The following is a 19,024-nucleotide window of genomic DNA, read 5'->3' as shown; positions in this document are numbered from 1 at the left end:
TAGGTGGAACAACAATATGAACTACCTGGTACCCCGGACTCATGCCTCTAGCTGCATGTGTAGCAGAAGATGGCCTAGTCGACCATCAGTGGAAAGAGAGGCCCATTGGTCGTGCAAACTTTATCTGCCTCAGTACAGGGGAACGCCAGTGCCAAGAAGTGGAAGTGGGTGAGTGGGGGAGCGGGTGGGGGACTTTGGGGATAACATTGGAAACGTAAATGAAATAAATACCTATTTAAAAAAAGAGTAGAAAAAAAGTAGAGATGATGACAGTTAGTGAGAAATGTTAGCTGAATTATGTAAAATATAAAATAATAGGGATTTTAATAAGGGAAAGCAGCGGTAGCATAGGTTTTTATTTACTATTATTGAAAATAGATTCTTTTGTCATACAGTACATTTATACAATTACAGTACAGTCATACAGTATAGTCATATAATTACAGTTTCCCCTCCCTACATTCCTCCTTGTTCCCTTCAACTTCTCTTCTCCCTCAAATTCATACTCCTCCCCCTGTTTCCTTTTTAGATAAGAGTAACTCTACAAGAGACAAACTGCAGCTAGGACTAAACAGGATACAAAAACTCATGACAAACAACCTTATGTTAAGGTTGGACAACACAGTCCAGGAGTAGGAAAACCATAACAAAAACATGCAAAGCAGGTAGAGACACACCTATTCTTACTCTTAGGAGTCACAGAAAAAAATGCACCACAATAATACTCCTAACATAGGAAAATGACCTAGTGCAAACCCTTGTGGGCCCTGTGCTTGTAGTTTCCATCCTTCTCTGTGAGCCCTGCTTAGTTAATTTTGTGGGCCTGTTTTCTTGGTGTGCTCTATCCCCCATGGAACCTATAGTCTTGGCTCTCCCACATTCATTGGATTCCCTGTTCAGTGTCTTTGGTGAAAGCAAATACTTTCTTTGAAAACAATAGTGGCAGTTTCAGAAAGTATACACTGTACTACACGTTCTGCACATTAGAATTCCAAATTCCTCCTTGGATGATGAATTTCTTCTTTTTTTAAACTCTGATTCTGTCTATCATAGGCATGTCTTTCTGCTTCTGTCTACTCACCTGAGGTTCTCCGAAGGAGATAAAATATAGAAGTGATTTCTAGAAAGAAATTGCTATAAATAACATAAACATTGAAGGAACTTAATGCTGTAGGTGAAGATATACATCAACAAAAACAGTAGGAATTGAGGAATGAGGGAGAATCCATGTTTTAGAGCTCCACATGAAGCTGTATGTATAATGATGGAGTACAAAAGACCAGATAATATTTGGTCATCATAATTTGACAAATGCATAGAATCGGCATGATAGTTGTTTCTCTCACTATTGGAAAGCACATTGAATGCTTGGCGATTCTGCACAAGGGTGTTGTTTTGAGTAGTTTAAATATGACACAGTGAATGCTCTGGAGTGGTCTGGTCTGGGTTTGCAATTTTACTCATACTTCTCTTAGAGAAGGAAGCATATCATGGCTCACGTGTCTGGAGATTTCTAGAGATTTCGATGCTTTTGTGAAATCTGCTCATTAATGAAATTGAATGTGGTCATACAAATGGCTTGTTAAGAAGGGTATTTTGCTCAAAAGGATCTCTCCTCTGAGGAACTCAAGCCAGGGCCTTGAATGAAATCATAGCACCCAAGGCAGCTGAAGATTTTTCTCATAACATGTTTTGAAAACTGTTTGTCACCTGGATGTCAAAAGCAGCTGTAGAACCTGAGGCCAGGGTATTTTCTATCCCTCTTGAGAGTTTGGTACAAACTGGAGAGAAAGAAACTGAGGGTTATTTGTGCCCTCTTCAGCCACAAGCATGATAAAAGCAGATATACATGCATAATTATACATATGACATGTTTGTTTGAGTAACATTGTTGGTTCTTGCACAACTCAGGCTTCAGAGTGACTGATACATGGATGATGTTCACTTCAATTTTTATAGTTTTGCTCCTGAAGCTCCCTCTTCTTCTGTGCAATTCAGCTGAGAACATGTGCTTCTGGAGAGTAAAACTCAATGAAAACTGCGATGGTGACTTGCCCCAGGACTGTGCTTTTCTCCTTTACACACAAGTGGACCCTGCACCAAAAGACTTTTTAAAGTATCTCTTTAAATCGTGGTGAGTTCCCCTTGCAATTCTTTGTTTTCTACCTCATGATTCTCATAGACACAGTGTCAGAGACTCTCTACATGGGTCAACCAACTTTTTCTTCTGAGCCAGAACTGTAGAACTTTGCCATAGTGTATTTGAGGATTTTTCTGAACACTAATTTTACATTCTTTAATGGCTCAGTCTCTATTTGTGTCTCTTTGTATTAGCTCTCTCTTACAATTATCTCAACTTAGAGACATAGTACTTTCAAAATAGATTCATTAAAGATCCTTGGTTCTTGAAACTTTCCACTTCATGGAGTCCAATCATCTTTGCAGAGATTCAGTTGAAACCAATGCAGTGAGCAAAGTACTAGGCGGTTGTAGAAAAGGGCTCATGTAAGTGTCTATTACTGCAACTCTTGCTGGTATACAGAGCCTAAATTCCATGCAAGAGGTCTGCTATATTCTTCTAGGGTCAATGTTTTACAAAGACCAAAACTACTCCTTCTATAGTTTGCACACCATCATTTTAAATGCATCACTTTTGGACCTGATATTAAGTACAGAAATAAAACCTCAGAAAGATAAGATATTTTTAGACTTTCTCTTTGTGAGGTACCTCACTATGAGGTATGATCTGTCCACAATTAGATGGGTAATTGTAACAGATTGTCTTTTCTCTTGATAGAAAACTAGATGGCACTGAAAACTTGGCTGATTTCTTTGCCTGACAAATCCTAGAAGGATGGGGTTAGTAATGAGGCAAATCGTTGACAGCAGCAATAAAGCATCTCACATTAGTTCCGCTTTACTCTTGTTGAGAATGCTTGCATCTTTTTTTTTTTTCCTGGTTTAAAGACATAGGGTCTTTATTATGAGCTCTCGAGCAAGGCCTCTTACCATCCCTGTCACAGTGGACCAGAGTGGGACACCCAAGTCTAGAGGTACAGGCTATTTATTGTAGTTACAGCAAGCTTGGGGAATTTTCATACAGGTCAGCAAGTTAATATTTTTAAATCTGCGTTTCTGGCTTAATCTGCAGGAATCAAACTCAGGGGAAAAAACTACCTGACAAACAGGATGGCTAAGTCATCTTTCTCTGCAGGATTTCTTAAGTTATCTCTATGTATCTTGACCCTGCTATTGTAGCCTGAGTGGCTGTTGCTAAGACGGTGGGTTGTCCTAGGATGCTTGCTCGAGAGGACTCAGTGGTTTTCTTCCTGGAATTGGAGTTTAGCTCCTGGTCTCACACAAAATGGAGTTTCTTCAAAAGCAGAGTTGGTTGGGCTTTACAATGTCCCCTTTCCTCTGGCTACTTAGGAGGCCCAATCATGGGGCTCCCAATGGGGTTAGGGGAATATTTTCAAGCTGTTCCTCTCCTCATTCAAGTGTTAGTTCTATACATTGGAATCTAAGTATGATGAGCTGTATTGTCTCTGAGAATGCTTGCATCTTAACATTGGTTTGCATGGTGTCTTGTGCTTACTTAAATTTTCTGACAGTGTTGTCACATTTACATATATTTTCAAACCTCACATATTTTTATGACCATGTGCATTATACTCACTTTAATACTGATTGTCGACAGCTAAAATTTATTCTGTCTTGAATTCATGTGTGTATTATTTGGACTTTCAGTTGTGGAAACTTCTAGTATCCATCTTTTGGTGGCTGTAAAAATTTCACATTAATGACATTCATTTTCAGTTTTAACAATATTATGCACAGCTTTTAGGAACTAATGCAGTATAGTTATGGAGAACCTTGTTTCCAACCATCAGTAAGCCATAGTAACATTGACTTTGGGCTCTCCTCTGCTATTCTTCATTCAGTTCTCTTTACATCAGGATAAAGAATCCCTCAGCTCTCATTTCTCTTCAGAACTGGGCACTGAAAAGGTTTTTTTGTGGTTGGAGAGCATGATTGGATTATGTGCCTTCCAAACCCAAGATGGCATATCCCCGCTGTGTGCTAGATTTATAAAGATTTCCTAGCTGTTTTTAAAAATCCTAAGATCATGAGAGGTAAATAAACTTAGAATAATGATAATATTCTCAAATATTTAAAACTATATTTGAGTTTCTACCAGCTAAAATGGGAAGTAAGTTGTAGTACTTGTAGTGATACCAAAACCAAAGCAAACAAACAAAAAATAAGATATATAAGCAGAAATGCCTTAGGCCCCCAAAAGTTTCAAAGTATCAGTTATGGACATTTTAGAATTTAAAATATCTACAAAGTTCTTACAAAGCCAGATAGTTCAAACTTAATCTTTCTGCTGTCTATTCTGTTATACAGCAATGTGTCACAATTTAGAAATCAGTATTTTTTTTGTATTGTGTATAGCTGCTATACATGGCCAGCATAGTAATATATCCCACTAATATTTGAATATCTTATTTTTTCTAATAGAATCTATTGTTGTGTTAAATAGTTAATGACAAAATTGAAAAACCTTTTTCAGATTTTGGAATATAATACATGTGGTTTTGTAGTCTGAGGAAGACATAAATATGAATTACTAAAATACATTTGTACCTGTCTACTCTTTGTTTTATTTGATATTGACATAGCATTGTCTTGTGTATTAAGTGTGTATAGTGATGTTATCACATATATATTTATATGAAGCAAGTAAGATAATTATTGAAACAATTATCATTTAGCTGTTCAAATTAGTTTTGAAATATGATTATTCACAAACACAAGCTATGGAAATAATCTTATGGAAAAATTTTCTGTCTTTTGAAGAATATATTTATATATATTTACATATACATGAAAGTATCATCTTCCATTTTCTACTATATGTACTACATATATTTATTTTTGAACTCTCAAATATATTGTAGTTAATTAGTAAGATATTGATATTATATTGTTCATACTGATGTATTATTTGTAATTCAGAACTGTTTTCACAAGCAGTTTAATCTTTTTATGATAATCACATAAATAAAACTATATAATTAAGTAATTGTCTTGCAGCTTTCATCTTAAGTTTTCATTATTTTCAATCAAATTGAGAAACACTGATTACTCTTCAATGATGATTTTAAGCATTCTTGCCTAAGCAAAACCTCTTCCTTAGACTTTACATAATTATACTTGAATATATTACTACAGTTTATAAAAATCTCTATTTTGGTTTGCTTTATTCCTATGAATTGACCAAATCTTTGACAACCACCTAATGTGTTATATTTATTTGACTATCATGCTCCTCTTTAGTGATATTTTCCATTCAGTTTTGTGAAAAGTAGCATTATCTGGACCTTTCAGGCTTTTGTGGTTTTCCTGATATTTAATTGCCTATTTACTTGTTTGAAATTTTCTAGGGAAGAGAATAAGAGCATTTGCAGAAGACAAGTGTCGTGGTTAGTGTTCTCTTGGGACAAAGAAAGACCACATTGGCAACTCTTAATAATAAAAATATACAATTAAGGTTGCTTTTCAGTTCAGAGGTTTAGACTATTATCATCATGGTGGAAAGCACGGTGGAATGTAGGCAAACATGGAGAGGTAGCAAAGATTTCTACATCTATACCGACAGGCATCAGGAAGAGACAGTGACACTGGGTCTGGCTAGAACTTGTGAAACCTCCAAGCATATCACCCATGACTCTCTTAATCCAACAAAGCCACACCTATTTAAACAAGGTCACACTTCCTAAGGTTGCCAACCCCTGAGGACCTATGGAGGCTATTTCATTCAAATCATCACTAGAAGCTTGTACATTTAGAGTTATAGATAGCCATGCACCAGCAACAATGCTTATGACATGTTTTTACATAGAGATTTATATCCACTACTTCCCTGCTGTTTGTTTTAATGCACAATTCAAAAAAGCTATATACCCTAATGTGAAATGATATAATATTTAAATATATTCTAATTGAGATAGAATTATGTCACTTACTCTGGCCCTTTCCTGCATCCAGATCATCTTGTCATTTTATAAGTCGATATACTCTTTTTCTTTGACTATTATTGCTATATTATTATTATATACATATATATGCACACACATATGAACACAACATGTTGTGTTTATATATGTTATTTGTGTGCATATAGCTTAATGGCTGGCCACTCTGCATTGGAACAGCAGTAAGAAACTCATCCTGTGATGAGTTGCTTCACGGAGTGGCAATATAATTTCAGTCAAATTATCTGTCACCTTTTGAATCTGGATAAATTAGGACTAACTTACCCAGTATTTTTTAGAATGATGGACAAGTTAATTTCCTCCATGGGTACCAGTAGAAAAGTTGATGATGATTTTATAAATATTTTTCTACATGTAAATTAATTCATCTTTCTTTTTTCTTCTTTTAAGACAAAAACATTTATAAATGACAGGAATATTAGCATTTTCATACCAATCCAACAAATCCATAGATTTCCATGAGAATGAATTAATAATTAATTACTGTTAATATTTAAAATATGGCTATTTAAATATTTGAATTATTTAAAGTGTTTAAACTGATTATGTTCTTATTTATTTTTTTCTGACACTACCTTTTTAATGTATAAGAACAGTAATTTGTGTTGTAATTTTTATCTTGCAAGTTTATATTTTGGTGAGATCCTAATGATTTGTGTCTATAGCATGGTATGGTAAGGCAATTTAAGTGATTTATGGCTAATACGCATGTTGTCAATGTCCACCCTTGTCTAATTGCGCTGGCTAGCATGATAATACTGTGGTGTGAACACTGTTTTCTTTTATCTGATCTCACAGGAAACAATTTCAACCTTCCTTTCTTTAGCATAATGTCAGCTATGAGTTTGTGATATATGGCCTACAGCATGTTGAGATACTTTCCCTTTGGGGATAATTCATAGAAGCATTTTTTAATTATGAAAAGGTCTTTAATTTTATAAGTTTAATGATTTTTGCATATATTGATATGATTAAAACATGTTTGTCTTTTATTGTGTTAAAATAGCATATTGCTTTTGCTATTTGTATTGAGCTATCCTTTCTTCCCTAAGATATACTAACAGCTATTCAATGGGACTTAAGGACTGTTCAGTAGAAGATATTCTTTAGGTATTATTATATAGCTTTAGTAGCATGTGAATCTCAACTTTGAAATACAGGGTTTAAATATTCTCTTTTATTACATTTTAAAGGATTTTCAAGATGATAAGGTTAATTCTTTAAATATTTGGAACGACTCAGTAGTGAACTCACCAACTCCTGTTCTATTTTATAATAGAAAGTTATAATTATCAGCCCAATGTCTGTTTTCCAGTCAGTTCAGATTTTATTACTTCATATTTGAAATCTATAAAATGTAACATCTTCTAGATTTTATAATTTGTTGATATATTATCTATGTAATTTATAATACTGTTAAGATCTTTTATTTCTGTGATATCTGTTATTTATCCTGTTCAATGTTTTTTTTAAATTTGAGAAACATCTTTTATCCTTTTAAAAAATCTTTTATTTATTTATTTATTTATTATTTAAGCTTTTAAGAAAGATGGTTTTAATTTTTAAAAGTAATTTATGTTTGACTTTATAATTGTATCATTTACCTCTTCCTTTTCTTCTCTCCTAACCTTTCATGTAGCCCTATTCTCTTTAAAATTTATGGATCTCTCTCTCTCTCTCTTTCCCTTTGTGATTACTTTATTGTTTCTATTCCATTTTTAGATCCTTGATGGTTTTGTTCAATTCCTTCACCTGTTTGGTTGTGTTTTCCTGTAGTTCTTTAAGGGATTTTTGTGTTTTTTTACTTTAATAGCTTCTAGCTATTTAACTGTGTTTTTCTGTATTTCTTTAAAGGAGTTACCTGTGTCCTTTTTTTCCCCCAAACATATGTGGAACATACGTGCTCCCCACTTTTTTATTGGATATTTTCTTTATATACATTTCAAATGCATTCCTGAAAGTTCCCTATACCCTCCCACCGCCTTTTTTTCCTACCTACCCACTCCCGCTTCTTGGCCCTGGCATTCCCATGTACTGGGGCATATAAAGTTTGCAATACCAAGGGGCCTCTCTTCTCAGTGATGGCAGACTAGGCCAATTTCTGCTACATATGCAGCTAGAGACACGAGCTCTGGGGGTACCGGTTAGTTCATATTGTTGTTCCACCTATAGGCTTGCAGACCCCTTCAGCTCCTTGGGTGCTTTCTCTAGCTTCTCCAGTGGGGGCCCTGTGCTCCATCTTATAGATGACTGTGAGCATCCACTTCTGTACTTGCCAGGCACTGGCAGAGCCTCATATGAGACAGCTATAACAGGGTCCCTTCAGCAAAATCTTTCTGGCATATGCTATAGTGTCTGGGTTTGGTGGCTGATTATGGGATGGATCCCTTGGTGGGGTAGTCTCTGGATAGTCCATCCTTTCCTCTTAGCTCCAAACTTTGTCTCTGTAACTCCTTTTATGGGTATTTTGTTCCCTATTCTAAGGAGGAATGGAGTATCCACCCATTGGTCTACCTTATTCTTGATTTCTTGTGTTTTGCAAACTGTATCTTGGGTATTATATGGTTCTGGGCTAATATACACTTATCAGTGAGTGCATATCTAATGACTTCTTTTCTGATTGGGTTACCTCACTAAGGATGATATCCTCCAGATACATCCATTAGTCCTAGAATTTCATAAATCCATTGTTTTAAATTGCTGAGTAGTACTCCATTGTGTAAATGTACCACATTTTCTTTATCCATTCTACTGTTGAGGGGCATCTGGGTTCTTTCCAGCTTCTGGCTATTATAAATAAGGCTGCTATGAACATAGTGGAGCATGTGTCCTTCTTACCAGTTGGGGCATCTTCTGGATATATGCCCAGGAGAGGTATTGCTGGATCCTCCGGTAGTACTATGTCCAATTTTCTGAGGAACCGCCAGACGGATTTCCAGAGTGGTTGTACAAGCCTGCAATCCCACCAACAATGGAGGAGTGTTCCTCTTTCTCCACATCCACGCCAGCATCTGCTGTCACCTGAATTTTTGATCTTAGCCATTCTGACTGGTGTGAGGTGGAATCTCAGGGTTGTTTTGATTTGCATTTCTCTGATGATTAAGGATGTTGAACATTTTTTCAGGTGCTTCTCAGCCATTCGGTATTCCTCAGTTGAGAATTCTTTGTTTAGCTCTAAACTCCATTTTTTAATGGGGTTATTTGAATTTCTGGAGTCCAGCTTCTTGAGCTCTTTGTATATATTGGATATTAGTCTCCTATCAGATTTAGGATTGGTAAAAATCCTTTCCCAATTTGTTGGTGGCCTTTTTGTCTTATTGACAGTATCTTTCGCCCTACAAAAGCTTTGCAATTTTATGAGGTCCCATTTGTTGATTCTTGATCTTACAGCACAAGCCATTGCTGTTCTGTTTAGGAATTTTCCCCTGTGCCCATATCTTCGAGGCTTTCCCCCATTTTCTCCTCTATTAATTTCAGCGTCTCTGGTCTCACGAGGAGGTCTTTGATCCACTTAGACTTGAGCTTTGTAGAAGGAGATAAGAATGGATCAATTTGCATTCTTCTACAGGATAAACGCGAGTTGTGCCAGCACCATTTGTTGAAAATGCTGTCTTTTTTCCACCAGATAGTTTTAGCTCCCTTGTCAAAGATCAAGTGACCATAGGTGTGTGGATTAATTTCTGGGTCTTCAATTCTATCCCATTGATCTACCTATCAGTCACTGTACCTGTACCATGCAGTTTTTTTAAAATCACAATTGCTCTGTAGTATACCTTAATATCAGGCATGGTGATTCAACCAGAGGCTCTTTTATTATTGAGAATAGTTTTTGCTATCCTAGGTTTTTTGTTATTCCAGATGAATTTGCAAATTGCCCTTTATATTTCAATGAAGAATTGAGTTGGAATTTTGATGGGGATTATATTGAATCTGTAGATTGCTTTTGGCAAGATAGCCATTTTTTACTATATTAATCCTGTCAATCCATGAGCATGGGAGATCTTTCCATCTTCTGAGATCTTCTTCAATTTCTTTCTTCAGAAACTTGAAGTTCTTATCATACAGATCTTTCACTTCCTTAGTTAGAGTCACACCAAGATATTTTATATTATTTGTGACTATTGTGAAGGGTGTTGTTTCCCTAATTTCTTTCTCAGTCCATTTATCATTTGTGTAGAGAAAGGCCATTGATTCATTTGAGTTAATTTTATATCCAGCTACCGCACTGAAGTTATGTATCAGGTTTAGGTGTTCTCTGGTGGAAGTTTTGGGGTCACTTATATATACTATCATATCATCTGCAAATAGTGATATTTTGACTTCTTCCTTTCCAATTTGTATCCCCTTAATGTCCCTTTGGTGTCGAATAGCTCCGGCTCGAACTTCAAGTACTATATTGAATAGGTAGGGAGAAAGTGTGCAGTCTTGTCTAGTCCCTGATTTTAGTGGGATTGTTTCGAATTTCTCTCCATTTAGTTTTATGTTGGCTACTGGTTTGCTGTATATTGCTTTTATTATGTTTAGGTATGGGCCTTGAATTCCTGATCTTTCTAAAACTTTGATCATGAATGGGTGTTGGATTTTGTCAAATGCTTTTTCTGCATCTAACGAGATGATCATGTGGTTTTTGTCTTTGAGTTTGTTTATATAGTGGATTATGTTGATGGATTTCCGTATATTAAACCATCTCTGCATCCCTGAGATGAATCCTACTTGGTCATGATGGATGATCATTTTGATGTGTTCTTGGATTCGGTCTTTGAGGATTTAATTGAGTATTTTTGCATCGATATTAATAAGGGAAATTGGTCTGAAGTTCTCTTTCTTTGTTGGTTCTTTGTGTGGTTTAGGTATAAGAGTAATTGTGGCTTCATAGAATGAATTGGGTAGAGTACCTTCTGTTTCTATTTTGTGAAATAGTTTGAGAAGAGTTGGAATTATGTCTTCTTTGAAGGTATGATAGAACTCTGTACTAAACCCATCTGGTCCTGGGCTTTTTTTGGTTGGGAGACTATTGATGACTGCTTCTATTTCTTTAGTGGAAATGGGACTCTTTAGATTGTTAATCTGATCCTGATTTAACTTTGGTACCTGGTATCTGTCTAGGAAGTTGTCCATTTCATCCAGGTTTTCTAGTTTTGTTGAATACAGCCTTTTGTAGTAGGATCTAATGATGTTTTGGATTTCCTCAGGTTTTGTTGTTATGTCTCCTTTTTCATTTTTGATTTTGTTAACTAGGATACTGTCCATGTGCCCTCTAGTTAATCTGGCTAAGGCTTTATCTATCTTGTTGATTTTCTCAAAGAACCAGCTCCTGGTTTGGTTGATTCTTTGAATAGTTCTTGTTTCCACTTGGTTGATTTCAGCCCTGAGTTTGATTATTTCCTGCCATCTACTCCTCTTGAGTGAATTTACTTCCTTTTGTTCTAGAGCTTCTAGATGTGTCATCAAGCTGCTAGTGTATGCTCTCTCTAGTTTCTTTTTAGAGGCACCCAGGGCTATCAGTTTTCATCTTAGGACTGCCTTCATTGTGTCCCTTAAGTTTGGGTATGTTGTGGCTTCATTTTCATTAAGCTCTAAAAAGTCTTTAATTTCTTTATTTCATCCTTGACCAAGGAGTCACTGAGTAGAGTTTTGTTCAGTTTCTACCTGAATGTTGGCTTTCTATTATTTATGTTGTTATTGACGATCAGCCTTAGTCTGTGGTGATCAGATAGGATGCATGGGATAATTTCAATATTTTTGTACCTGTTGAGGCCTGTTTTGTGACCAGTTATACAGTCAATTTTGGAGGAGGTACCATATGGCACTGAGAAGAAGGTATATCCTTTTGTTTTAGGATAAAATGTTCTGTAGATATCAATTAAATCCATTTGTTTCATAACTTCTGTTAGTGTCTATGTGTCTCTGTTTAGTTTCTGTTTCCAGGATCTGTCCATTGGTGAGAGTGGGGTGTTGCAGTCTTCCACTATTATTGTGTGAGGTGCAATGTGTGCTTTGAGCTTTACTAAAGTTTCTTTAATGAATGTGGCTTCCCTTGTATTTGGAGCATAGATATTTAGAATTGAGAGTTCATCTTGGTAGATTTTACTTTTGATGAGTATGAAGTGAGTCTCCTTGTCTTTTTTGATTACTTTGTGTTGGAAATCAATTTTATTCGATATTAGAATGGCTACTCCAGTTGTTTCTTCAGTCCATTTGCTTGGAAAATTGTTTTCCAGCCTTTCACTCGGAGGTAGTGTCTGTCCTTTTCCCTGTGGTGGGTTTCCTGTAAGCAACAAAATGTTGGGTCCTGTTTGTGTAGCCAGTCCATTAATCTATGTCTTTTCACTGGGGGATTGAGTCCATTGATGTTAAGAGAAATTAAAGAAAAGTAATTGTTGCTTCCTGCTATTTTTGTTGTTAAAATTGGGATTCTGTTCTTGTAGCTGTTCTTTTATAGGTTTGTTGAAGGATTACTTTCTTGCTTTTTCTAGGGTGTAGTTTCTGTCCTTGTGTTGGTGTTTTTCCTTTTTTTATCCTTTGAAGGGCTGGATTCGTGGAAAGATATTGTGTGAATTTGGTTTTATCATGGAATACTTTGGTTTCTCCATCTATGGTAATTGAGAGTTTGGCTGGGTATAGTAGCCTGGGCTGGCATTTATGTTCTCTTAGTGTCTGTATAACATCTGTCCAGGATCTTCTGGCTTTCATAGTCTCTGGTGAAAAATCTGGTGTAATTCTGATAGGCTTTCCTTTATATGTTACTTGACCTTTTTCCCTTACTGCTTTTAATATTCTATCTTTATTTAGTGCATTTGTTGTTCTGATTATTATGTGTCGGGAGGAATTTCTTTTCTGGTCCAGTCTATTTGGAGTTCTGTAGGCTTCTTGTATGTTCATGGGCATGTCTTTTTTTAGGTTTGGGAAGTTTTCTTCTATAGTTTTGTTGAAAATATTTGCTGGCCCTTTAAGGTGAGAATCTTCATTCTCATCTACTCCTATTATCTGTAGGTTTGGTCTTCTCATTGTGTCCTGGATTTCCTGGATGTTTTGAGTTAGAATCTTTTTGCATTTTGCATTTTCTTTGATTGTTGTGCCCATGTTCTCTATGGAATCTTCTGCACCTGAGATTCTCTCTTCCATCTCTTGTATTCTGTTGTTGATGCTCACATCTATCGTTCCAGATTTCTTTCCTAGGGTTTCCATCTCCAGAGTTGTCTCACTTTGGGTTTTCTTTATTGTTTCTCCTTCCCTTTTTAGGTCCTGGATGGTTTTGTTCAATTCCCTCACCTGTTTGGTTGTGTTTTCCTGTATTTCTTTAAGGACTTCTACCTCGTTTGCAGTGTTCTCCTGTATTTCTTTAAGTGAGTTATTAAAGCCCTTCTTGATGTTCTCTACCAGCATCATGAGATATGATTTTAAATCCGAGTCTTGCTTTTCTGGGGTGTTGGGGTATCCAGGACTGGCTGAGTTGGGAGTGCTGGGTTCTGATGATGTTGAGTGGTCTTGGTTTCTGTTAGTAAGATTCTTATGTTTGCCTTTTGCCATCTGGTAATCTATAGAGTTAGTTGTTATAGTTGTCTCTGGTTGGAACTTGTTCCTCCTGTGATTCTGTTAGCCTCTGTCAGCAGACCTGGGAGTCTAGATCTCTCCTGAGTCTCAGTGGTCAGAGTACTCTTAGCACCAAGCTTTCCTCTTGTAGGAAAGGTGCACAGATATCTGGCGTTTGGACCCGCCTCCTGGCTGAAGATAAAGGCCCAAAACAGGGCTTGCCCCAGAAGCTGTGTCGCTTCTGCCTGTCCCAGAAGCTGTGTTGCTTCTGTAGTCCGCACTCTCACCTGCGCAGACTACTCTCTGAGGGATCTGGGACCCAAGATGACTCCCCCACCTGCCTTATGTCCTTCTTAAATTTCTCTATCATCGTCATGTGAAATGATTTTAGATCCTAATCTTGCTTTTCTGGTGTGATGGTATATCTATGTCTTGCTATGGTGGGAGAATTGGGTTCTGATGATGCTAAGTAACCTTGGTTTCTGTTGCTTATGTTTGTATGCTTGCCTCTCTCCATCTGAATATCTCTAGTGCTACCTCACCTCGCTATATCTGACTGGAGCCTGTAGAATTATAGCACCATACACTGCCCATGAGCTCAAACATTCACCTGCCTCTTGTTTCCCTTGTGCTAGAACTATTGTAATGTGTCATTATGCCTGTCTTATCTTAAATAATGAAAATTTATATTTTACAATGGACCAAAAATAATGAAGTATTGTGAACTAGTTTGATAAGTATCATTAGCTGAGATATTTATCATTCAACATTCTATGGATGCAATTAGAAATGATTAGAAGAACAAGAATAAATACACAAGAAGGGCAAAGTAGGATGGTAATTTGCCCTCTATAAGAATGAGTTTAAAAGATCTTTGTGGCCAACTGTTGCAACCTTATATAAACTATATTCATCACCTACATCACTGCCTTTGGTGCAGTGAGCTGTGAGAGAAGCCAACAAACTTCATAGTTATTCAAGTGTTTTTCTTGATAATGGCAATTCTACAATTAAGTTAGGAGTAGTCTGATAAGAGAGCCATTTCAGGTTCACAGAGGCATATACATCTTTTGCTTGTTCCTTATAGAACATGAATGATATCAACTGGATTTTATGAAAAAACCTAATTTAAGGACTGCTTATGAATTTGAAGATTCTTATGGATCTGTAATGATCTCAAGTTTACTGGACTTTCAAAAACAGTAAAGGCCTTCAAATAGGAATTTAAGTGGAATAACATTAAGTTTACAACATTTAATCAATTTAATCAGAAAATATGCCTGTTGGGTACTACACTCATAATTATCATAATTTCCTATTTCAGTTTGCCTTCCAAAATACACCAGTATCTTCTGTCACTGTATTTTGCAATGGAGGAGATAAACAGTAACCCCTACCTTTTACCCAATGTGTCTCTGGGAATTGAGTATTTTAAAGGCAAATGCAATGGTTATTTATCATTATTTACTAATCTAAATATAATGACAAAGTATTATCACACTTTTCCTAATTACATCTGTGATCCCGGTGCATGTGAAATAGCACTTACAGGTCCACTGTGGATATCATCTGCACAAGTGGCAACAATTCTTCAGCTCAAGTTCATCCCACAGGTAAGACAGGTTTTGTCTGTTTGTTTGTTTTTGTGGAAGCATTTGGAAACTGCCTGTTAACTTCCATTATCAAAGAGATTGTGTATTGTAGGTTTATACTCCTTGCTCTATGTTTTTCAAAGGGTTAATAATCAGAGCCTTGATGTAGTTTCAAGAATTATTTATAATAGAAAAAAGAGAGAGAGAGCTATAGGAAATAGAAATGTCTAGAAGGCTTAAGTTGAACTCTACATTTCCAGAGGATTATGGGTAGTTAAGTAATACTTTAGACATGAACTGCAAATATTTTTCTTCCCACCACTTCCAACGCCTAAATACAATTAACAACTTAGACTGACCTTGACAGCAACCCTCTTCCTCATGTGGCTTTCTTGTTCTGCTTCCTTTAGATTACCTATGGACCATTCTACCCTCTCCTGAGTGACCAGAGCAAGTTTCCTAATCTGCATCAGATTGCCCCCAAAAACAGATTCCTGCCTGAAGCCATAGTATCCTTGCTGTTCCATTTCAGCTGGATATGGGTAGGACTAGTCATCCAAGATGATGACCAAGGTATTCAATTTCTCTTAGATATAAAAGAAGAAATGCAAAGAAATGGAGTCTGTTTAGCCTTTGTGAATGTGATTCCACAGAACATGCATTTATTTACAACAAGGGCTGAGAAATATTACAATCAAATAATTACATCTTCAGCAAATGTTGTTATACTTTATGGAGAACTGAATACTGCTTTAGAAGTGAGCTTTAAACATTGGAAATATTTAGGCACACAGAAAATCTGGTTCACCACCTCACAATGGGATGCCATCACAAGGGAGAAAGACTTCAGCCTTACTTCATTTTATGGGACTCTCACTATTTCACAATATCATGGAGATGTTTCAACTTTAAATAATTTTTTTCAGGGAGCGAATCTTTCTAAGGACACACATTATTTTTCTTCTGAAAGACTTGGGTGGATGTACTTTAACTGTTCAATATTAAAATCTAACTGTAAAACACCAAACCAGTGCACATCCAGCAACTTATTGGAATGGTTACCACGGCACAGTTTTGACATGGCCATGAATGATGAGAGTTACAATATATACAATGCTATATATGCTGTGGCTCATGCTCTCCATGAAATGGTCCTTCAAAAAATAGATTTTCAGCAACTGGAAAATGTGACCCAACTAATGCAGGAGTGCGTGCAGGTAAAGGTCTTCCATTAGCAGCTATTGGAACTCTCAAAATGACCCATGTTTTAAAAATATTTTTTATTGAAACAATTATACTATTCTCCTACTCTGTCCTCTGCTAGACAATAAGTTCATTTCTTGAGTCTATAACCTCTTTTATTTCTTTATTATTGTTATACATGTGTATATTCAAATGCATAAATACAATTTATTCAGTCTATTCTTGTTGTTTGAATATATATGGTATAATAAGACAAACAATGTACTTTTTATTAATCATTTTATTGGTTTATATTTCAAATGATATTCCCCCCTTCCAAGTTACCTCTCCAACTCCCCCATCTCATTCTCCCTCTCCTTCTCCCCCTCCCCCTTTGCCTTTATGAGGGTGTTTCTCCACCCATTCATTCACTCCTGCCTCACTGCCCTAGCATCCTCTTATGCTGGGTCATAAAGCCTCCACAGGACCAAGGGCCTCATCTCCCATTATCAGATAAGGCCATCCTCTGCTTCATATGTATCTGGAGCCATAGATTCCTCCATGTATACTCTTTGGTTTATGGTTTAGTTCCCGGGAGCTCAGGGGGTTCCATTTAATTGATATTGTTCTTCGTATGGGATTGCAATCCCCTTCTGTTCCTTCAGTCCTTCCCATAGCTCTTACACTGGGGTCTCCAAGCTCAATCCAGTGGTTGGCATGTGTGTTGTTCAGGAGCTGGTACAACATCTCAGAAATAGCTATACCAGGTTCCTGTCCGCAAGTGCTTCTTCATCATTAATAGTGCAGGGGTTTGATCTGTAGATGAGATGAGTCCCTAGATGAGTCAGTCTCTGGATGGCCTTTCCTTCAGTCTCTGTTACATTTTTTTGTTCATGTCTTTTCTTTAGACAGGAACATTTTTGGGTTAAAAATTTTGAGATGGATGGGTGACCCTATCCCTCAACTGAGGGCAATGCCTATTTTCTGGAGGTGATCTGTACAGGTTGTATTTCCCCTTTGTTGGGTATTTCTGCTAAAGTCATCCCAGTTGGGTCCTGGGAGCCTCTTGCTTCTTTGGAGTCAGGGACTTTCTAGAGTCTACCCCTAGTTCCCCAACCCCACTGCCACATGTTTCTATTCAACTTCCTGACCCTATGTACTTCTCTGCTGTCTCTTCCAATACCTGATCCTGTCTTCACTTTTCCCCTCCCTCTCCCCTCTCCCTCCCAAGTCCCTCCTACTTTCTGAAGAAAGAAATCTAAGAAAACCTCAGAAGATGGAAAGATCTCCCATGCTCATGGATTGGCAGGATTCACATAGTAAAAATGGCCATCTTACCAAAATCAATCTACTGACTCAGTGCAATACCCATCAAAATTCCAACACAGCTCAGCATGTAAAAGAAGGCTAATTTGATCTACTCTTATCTCCTCATAATTGCATTTTAAAAATTGCCTATATGACTTCATTTACTTGATAAGATACCCCAACAATGTTGGATGGTGAGAGAAATCTCAAAACTAAAAGGCTCTCCCTGTAATACATTTTCTGATTTAGTGAATTTATATTTGTTTTTACTAATGCTTCATCTCTTTAGATCCATGCATTCTTGGAAAACATGCAGTTTTTGAATCCTATTGGAGATGTAGTGATCATTAATCAGCAAGCAAAAACAGATGCAGAGTATGAGATCTATATGATTTGGAATTTTCCACAAGGGCTTGGAGTGAAGGTGAAAATAGGACGATTTTATTCATATTTCCTACATGATCAAAAATTGTACTTATATGAGGACATGATCCAATGGGCCTCAGGATATAGCCAGGTGAGTTTGGCCCAACTTAATGTTTTACAAGTAGATACAAACCATTGTAATATTGTTGTATACATTTTTTCTCACAGTAATTATAAGCTCCTCTTCTGAATTCTTGAATACTTTGAAAGACTGACATTTTTTTCATTGTCTACTTTTTGTAGAATTGAATGTATATGATAAGCAATTGCACTAAATTCAATTTGTTCATTAAATTTGTTTCACAATATTCTGCCAGTTGCATAATATGTACTGAACAGTATGGTTAAAAAGCTAGTATGTACTATCTGATAACAATGCATATGGTGCTCCACAGATACCACCTTCTGTATGCAGTGTGAGCTGTGCTCCTGGATTTAAGAAATTCTACCTAGAAGAAAAACCATCCTGCTGTTTTGATTGTTCTCCTTGCCCTGAAAATGAGATTTCAAATGCCACAGGTAATTGCAAACTGTAGGGGAAAAGCCTATAGAATCTTTGTCTCTTCCCCCAACTTCCTCCACATCAAGACCTTGAAAGTAACTGGAAGGTAAATGAAGTGTTGGGAGTGACCCTGTTTGAATGTTAACTGCCTTGTTAGCCATGTTTAGTTGAGATTTCTGTGGGAAAAAGTTGAGGCTTCTGTGGGAAAGTACTACCCCCAGTTAAGAACAAATAGCTATAGATCTTGTGGACAGGTACCTCACATTCTGTTCTGTTTCTCCTGCTGAACTTTTTACCTAGGCAATATCCTGCTTTTGGGAACAGGTGCGTTATCCCAGAAACAAAGCAATTCTGTGTCATCCCCCTCCCCATACCCTGCTTCTGTGGGCATAAAACCTGCCTGAGAATAATAAAAATCTGAC

At 36.7% G+C, this 19,024-nt stretch overlaps 1 protein-coding gene across 2 annotated transcripts in view; it reads left to right on the top strand.

The window, feature by feature from the left end:
• Nucleotides 1-1,871: 1,871 nt before the first annotated feature.
• Vmn2r118 (vomeronasal 2, receptor 118) overlaps nucleotides 1,872-19,024 on the top strand; it is a 32,407-nt gene continuing 15,254 nt past the window's right edge. The window contains exons 1-5 of one of the 2 annotated variants that reach the window (XM_017317550.2): nucleotides 1,872-2,134; nucleotides 14,917-15,205; nucleotides 15,595-16,401; nucleotides 17,964-18,191; nucleotides 18,496-18,619. In XM_017317550.2, the coding sequence (XP_017173039.1) occupies nucleotides 1,935-2,134; nucleotides 14,917-15,205; nucleotides 15,595-16,401; nucleotides 17,964-18,191; nucleotides 18,496-18,619 (1,648 nt within the window). In that variant the 5' untranslated portion in view covers nucleotides 1,872-1,934. Of the gene's footprint in view, nucleotides 2,135-14,916; nucleotides 15,215-15,594; nucleotides 16,402-17,963; nucleotides 18,192-18,495; nucleotides 18,620-19,024 lie in introns of both variants that reach the window. The other variant, NM_001104582.1, reaches the window with a different exon arrangement.

The sequence above is a fragment of the Mus musculus genome, chromosome 17 (genome assembly GCF_000001635.26).
Source record: "Mus musculus strain C57BL/6J chromosome 17, GRCm38.p6 C57BL/6J".
In the NCBI taxonomy this organism is placed as follows: domain Eukaryota; kingdom Metazoa; phylum Chordata; class Mammalia; order Rodentia; family Muridae; genus Mus; species Mus musculus.
The sequence above is the reverse complement of the archived record's forward strand: the minus strand, read 5'-3'. Positions and strand labels throughout refer to the sequence as shown.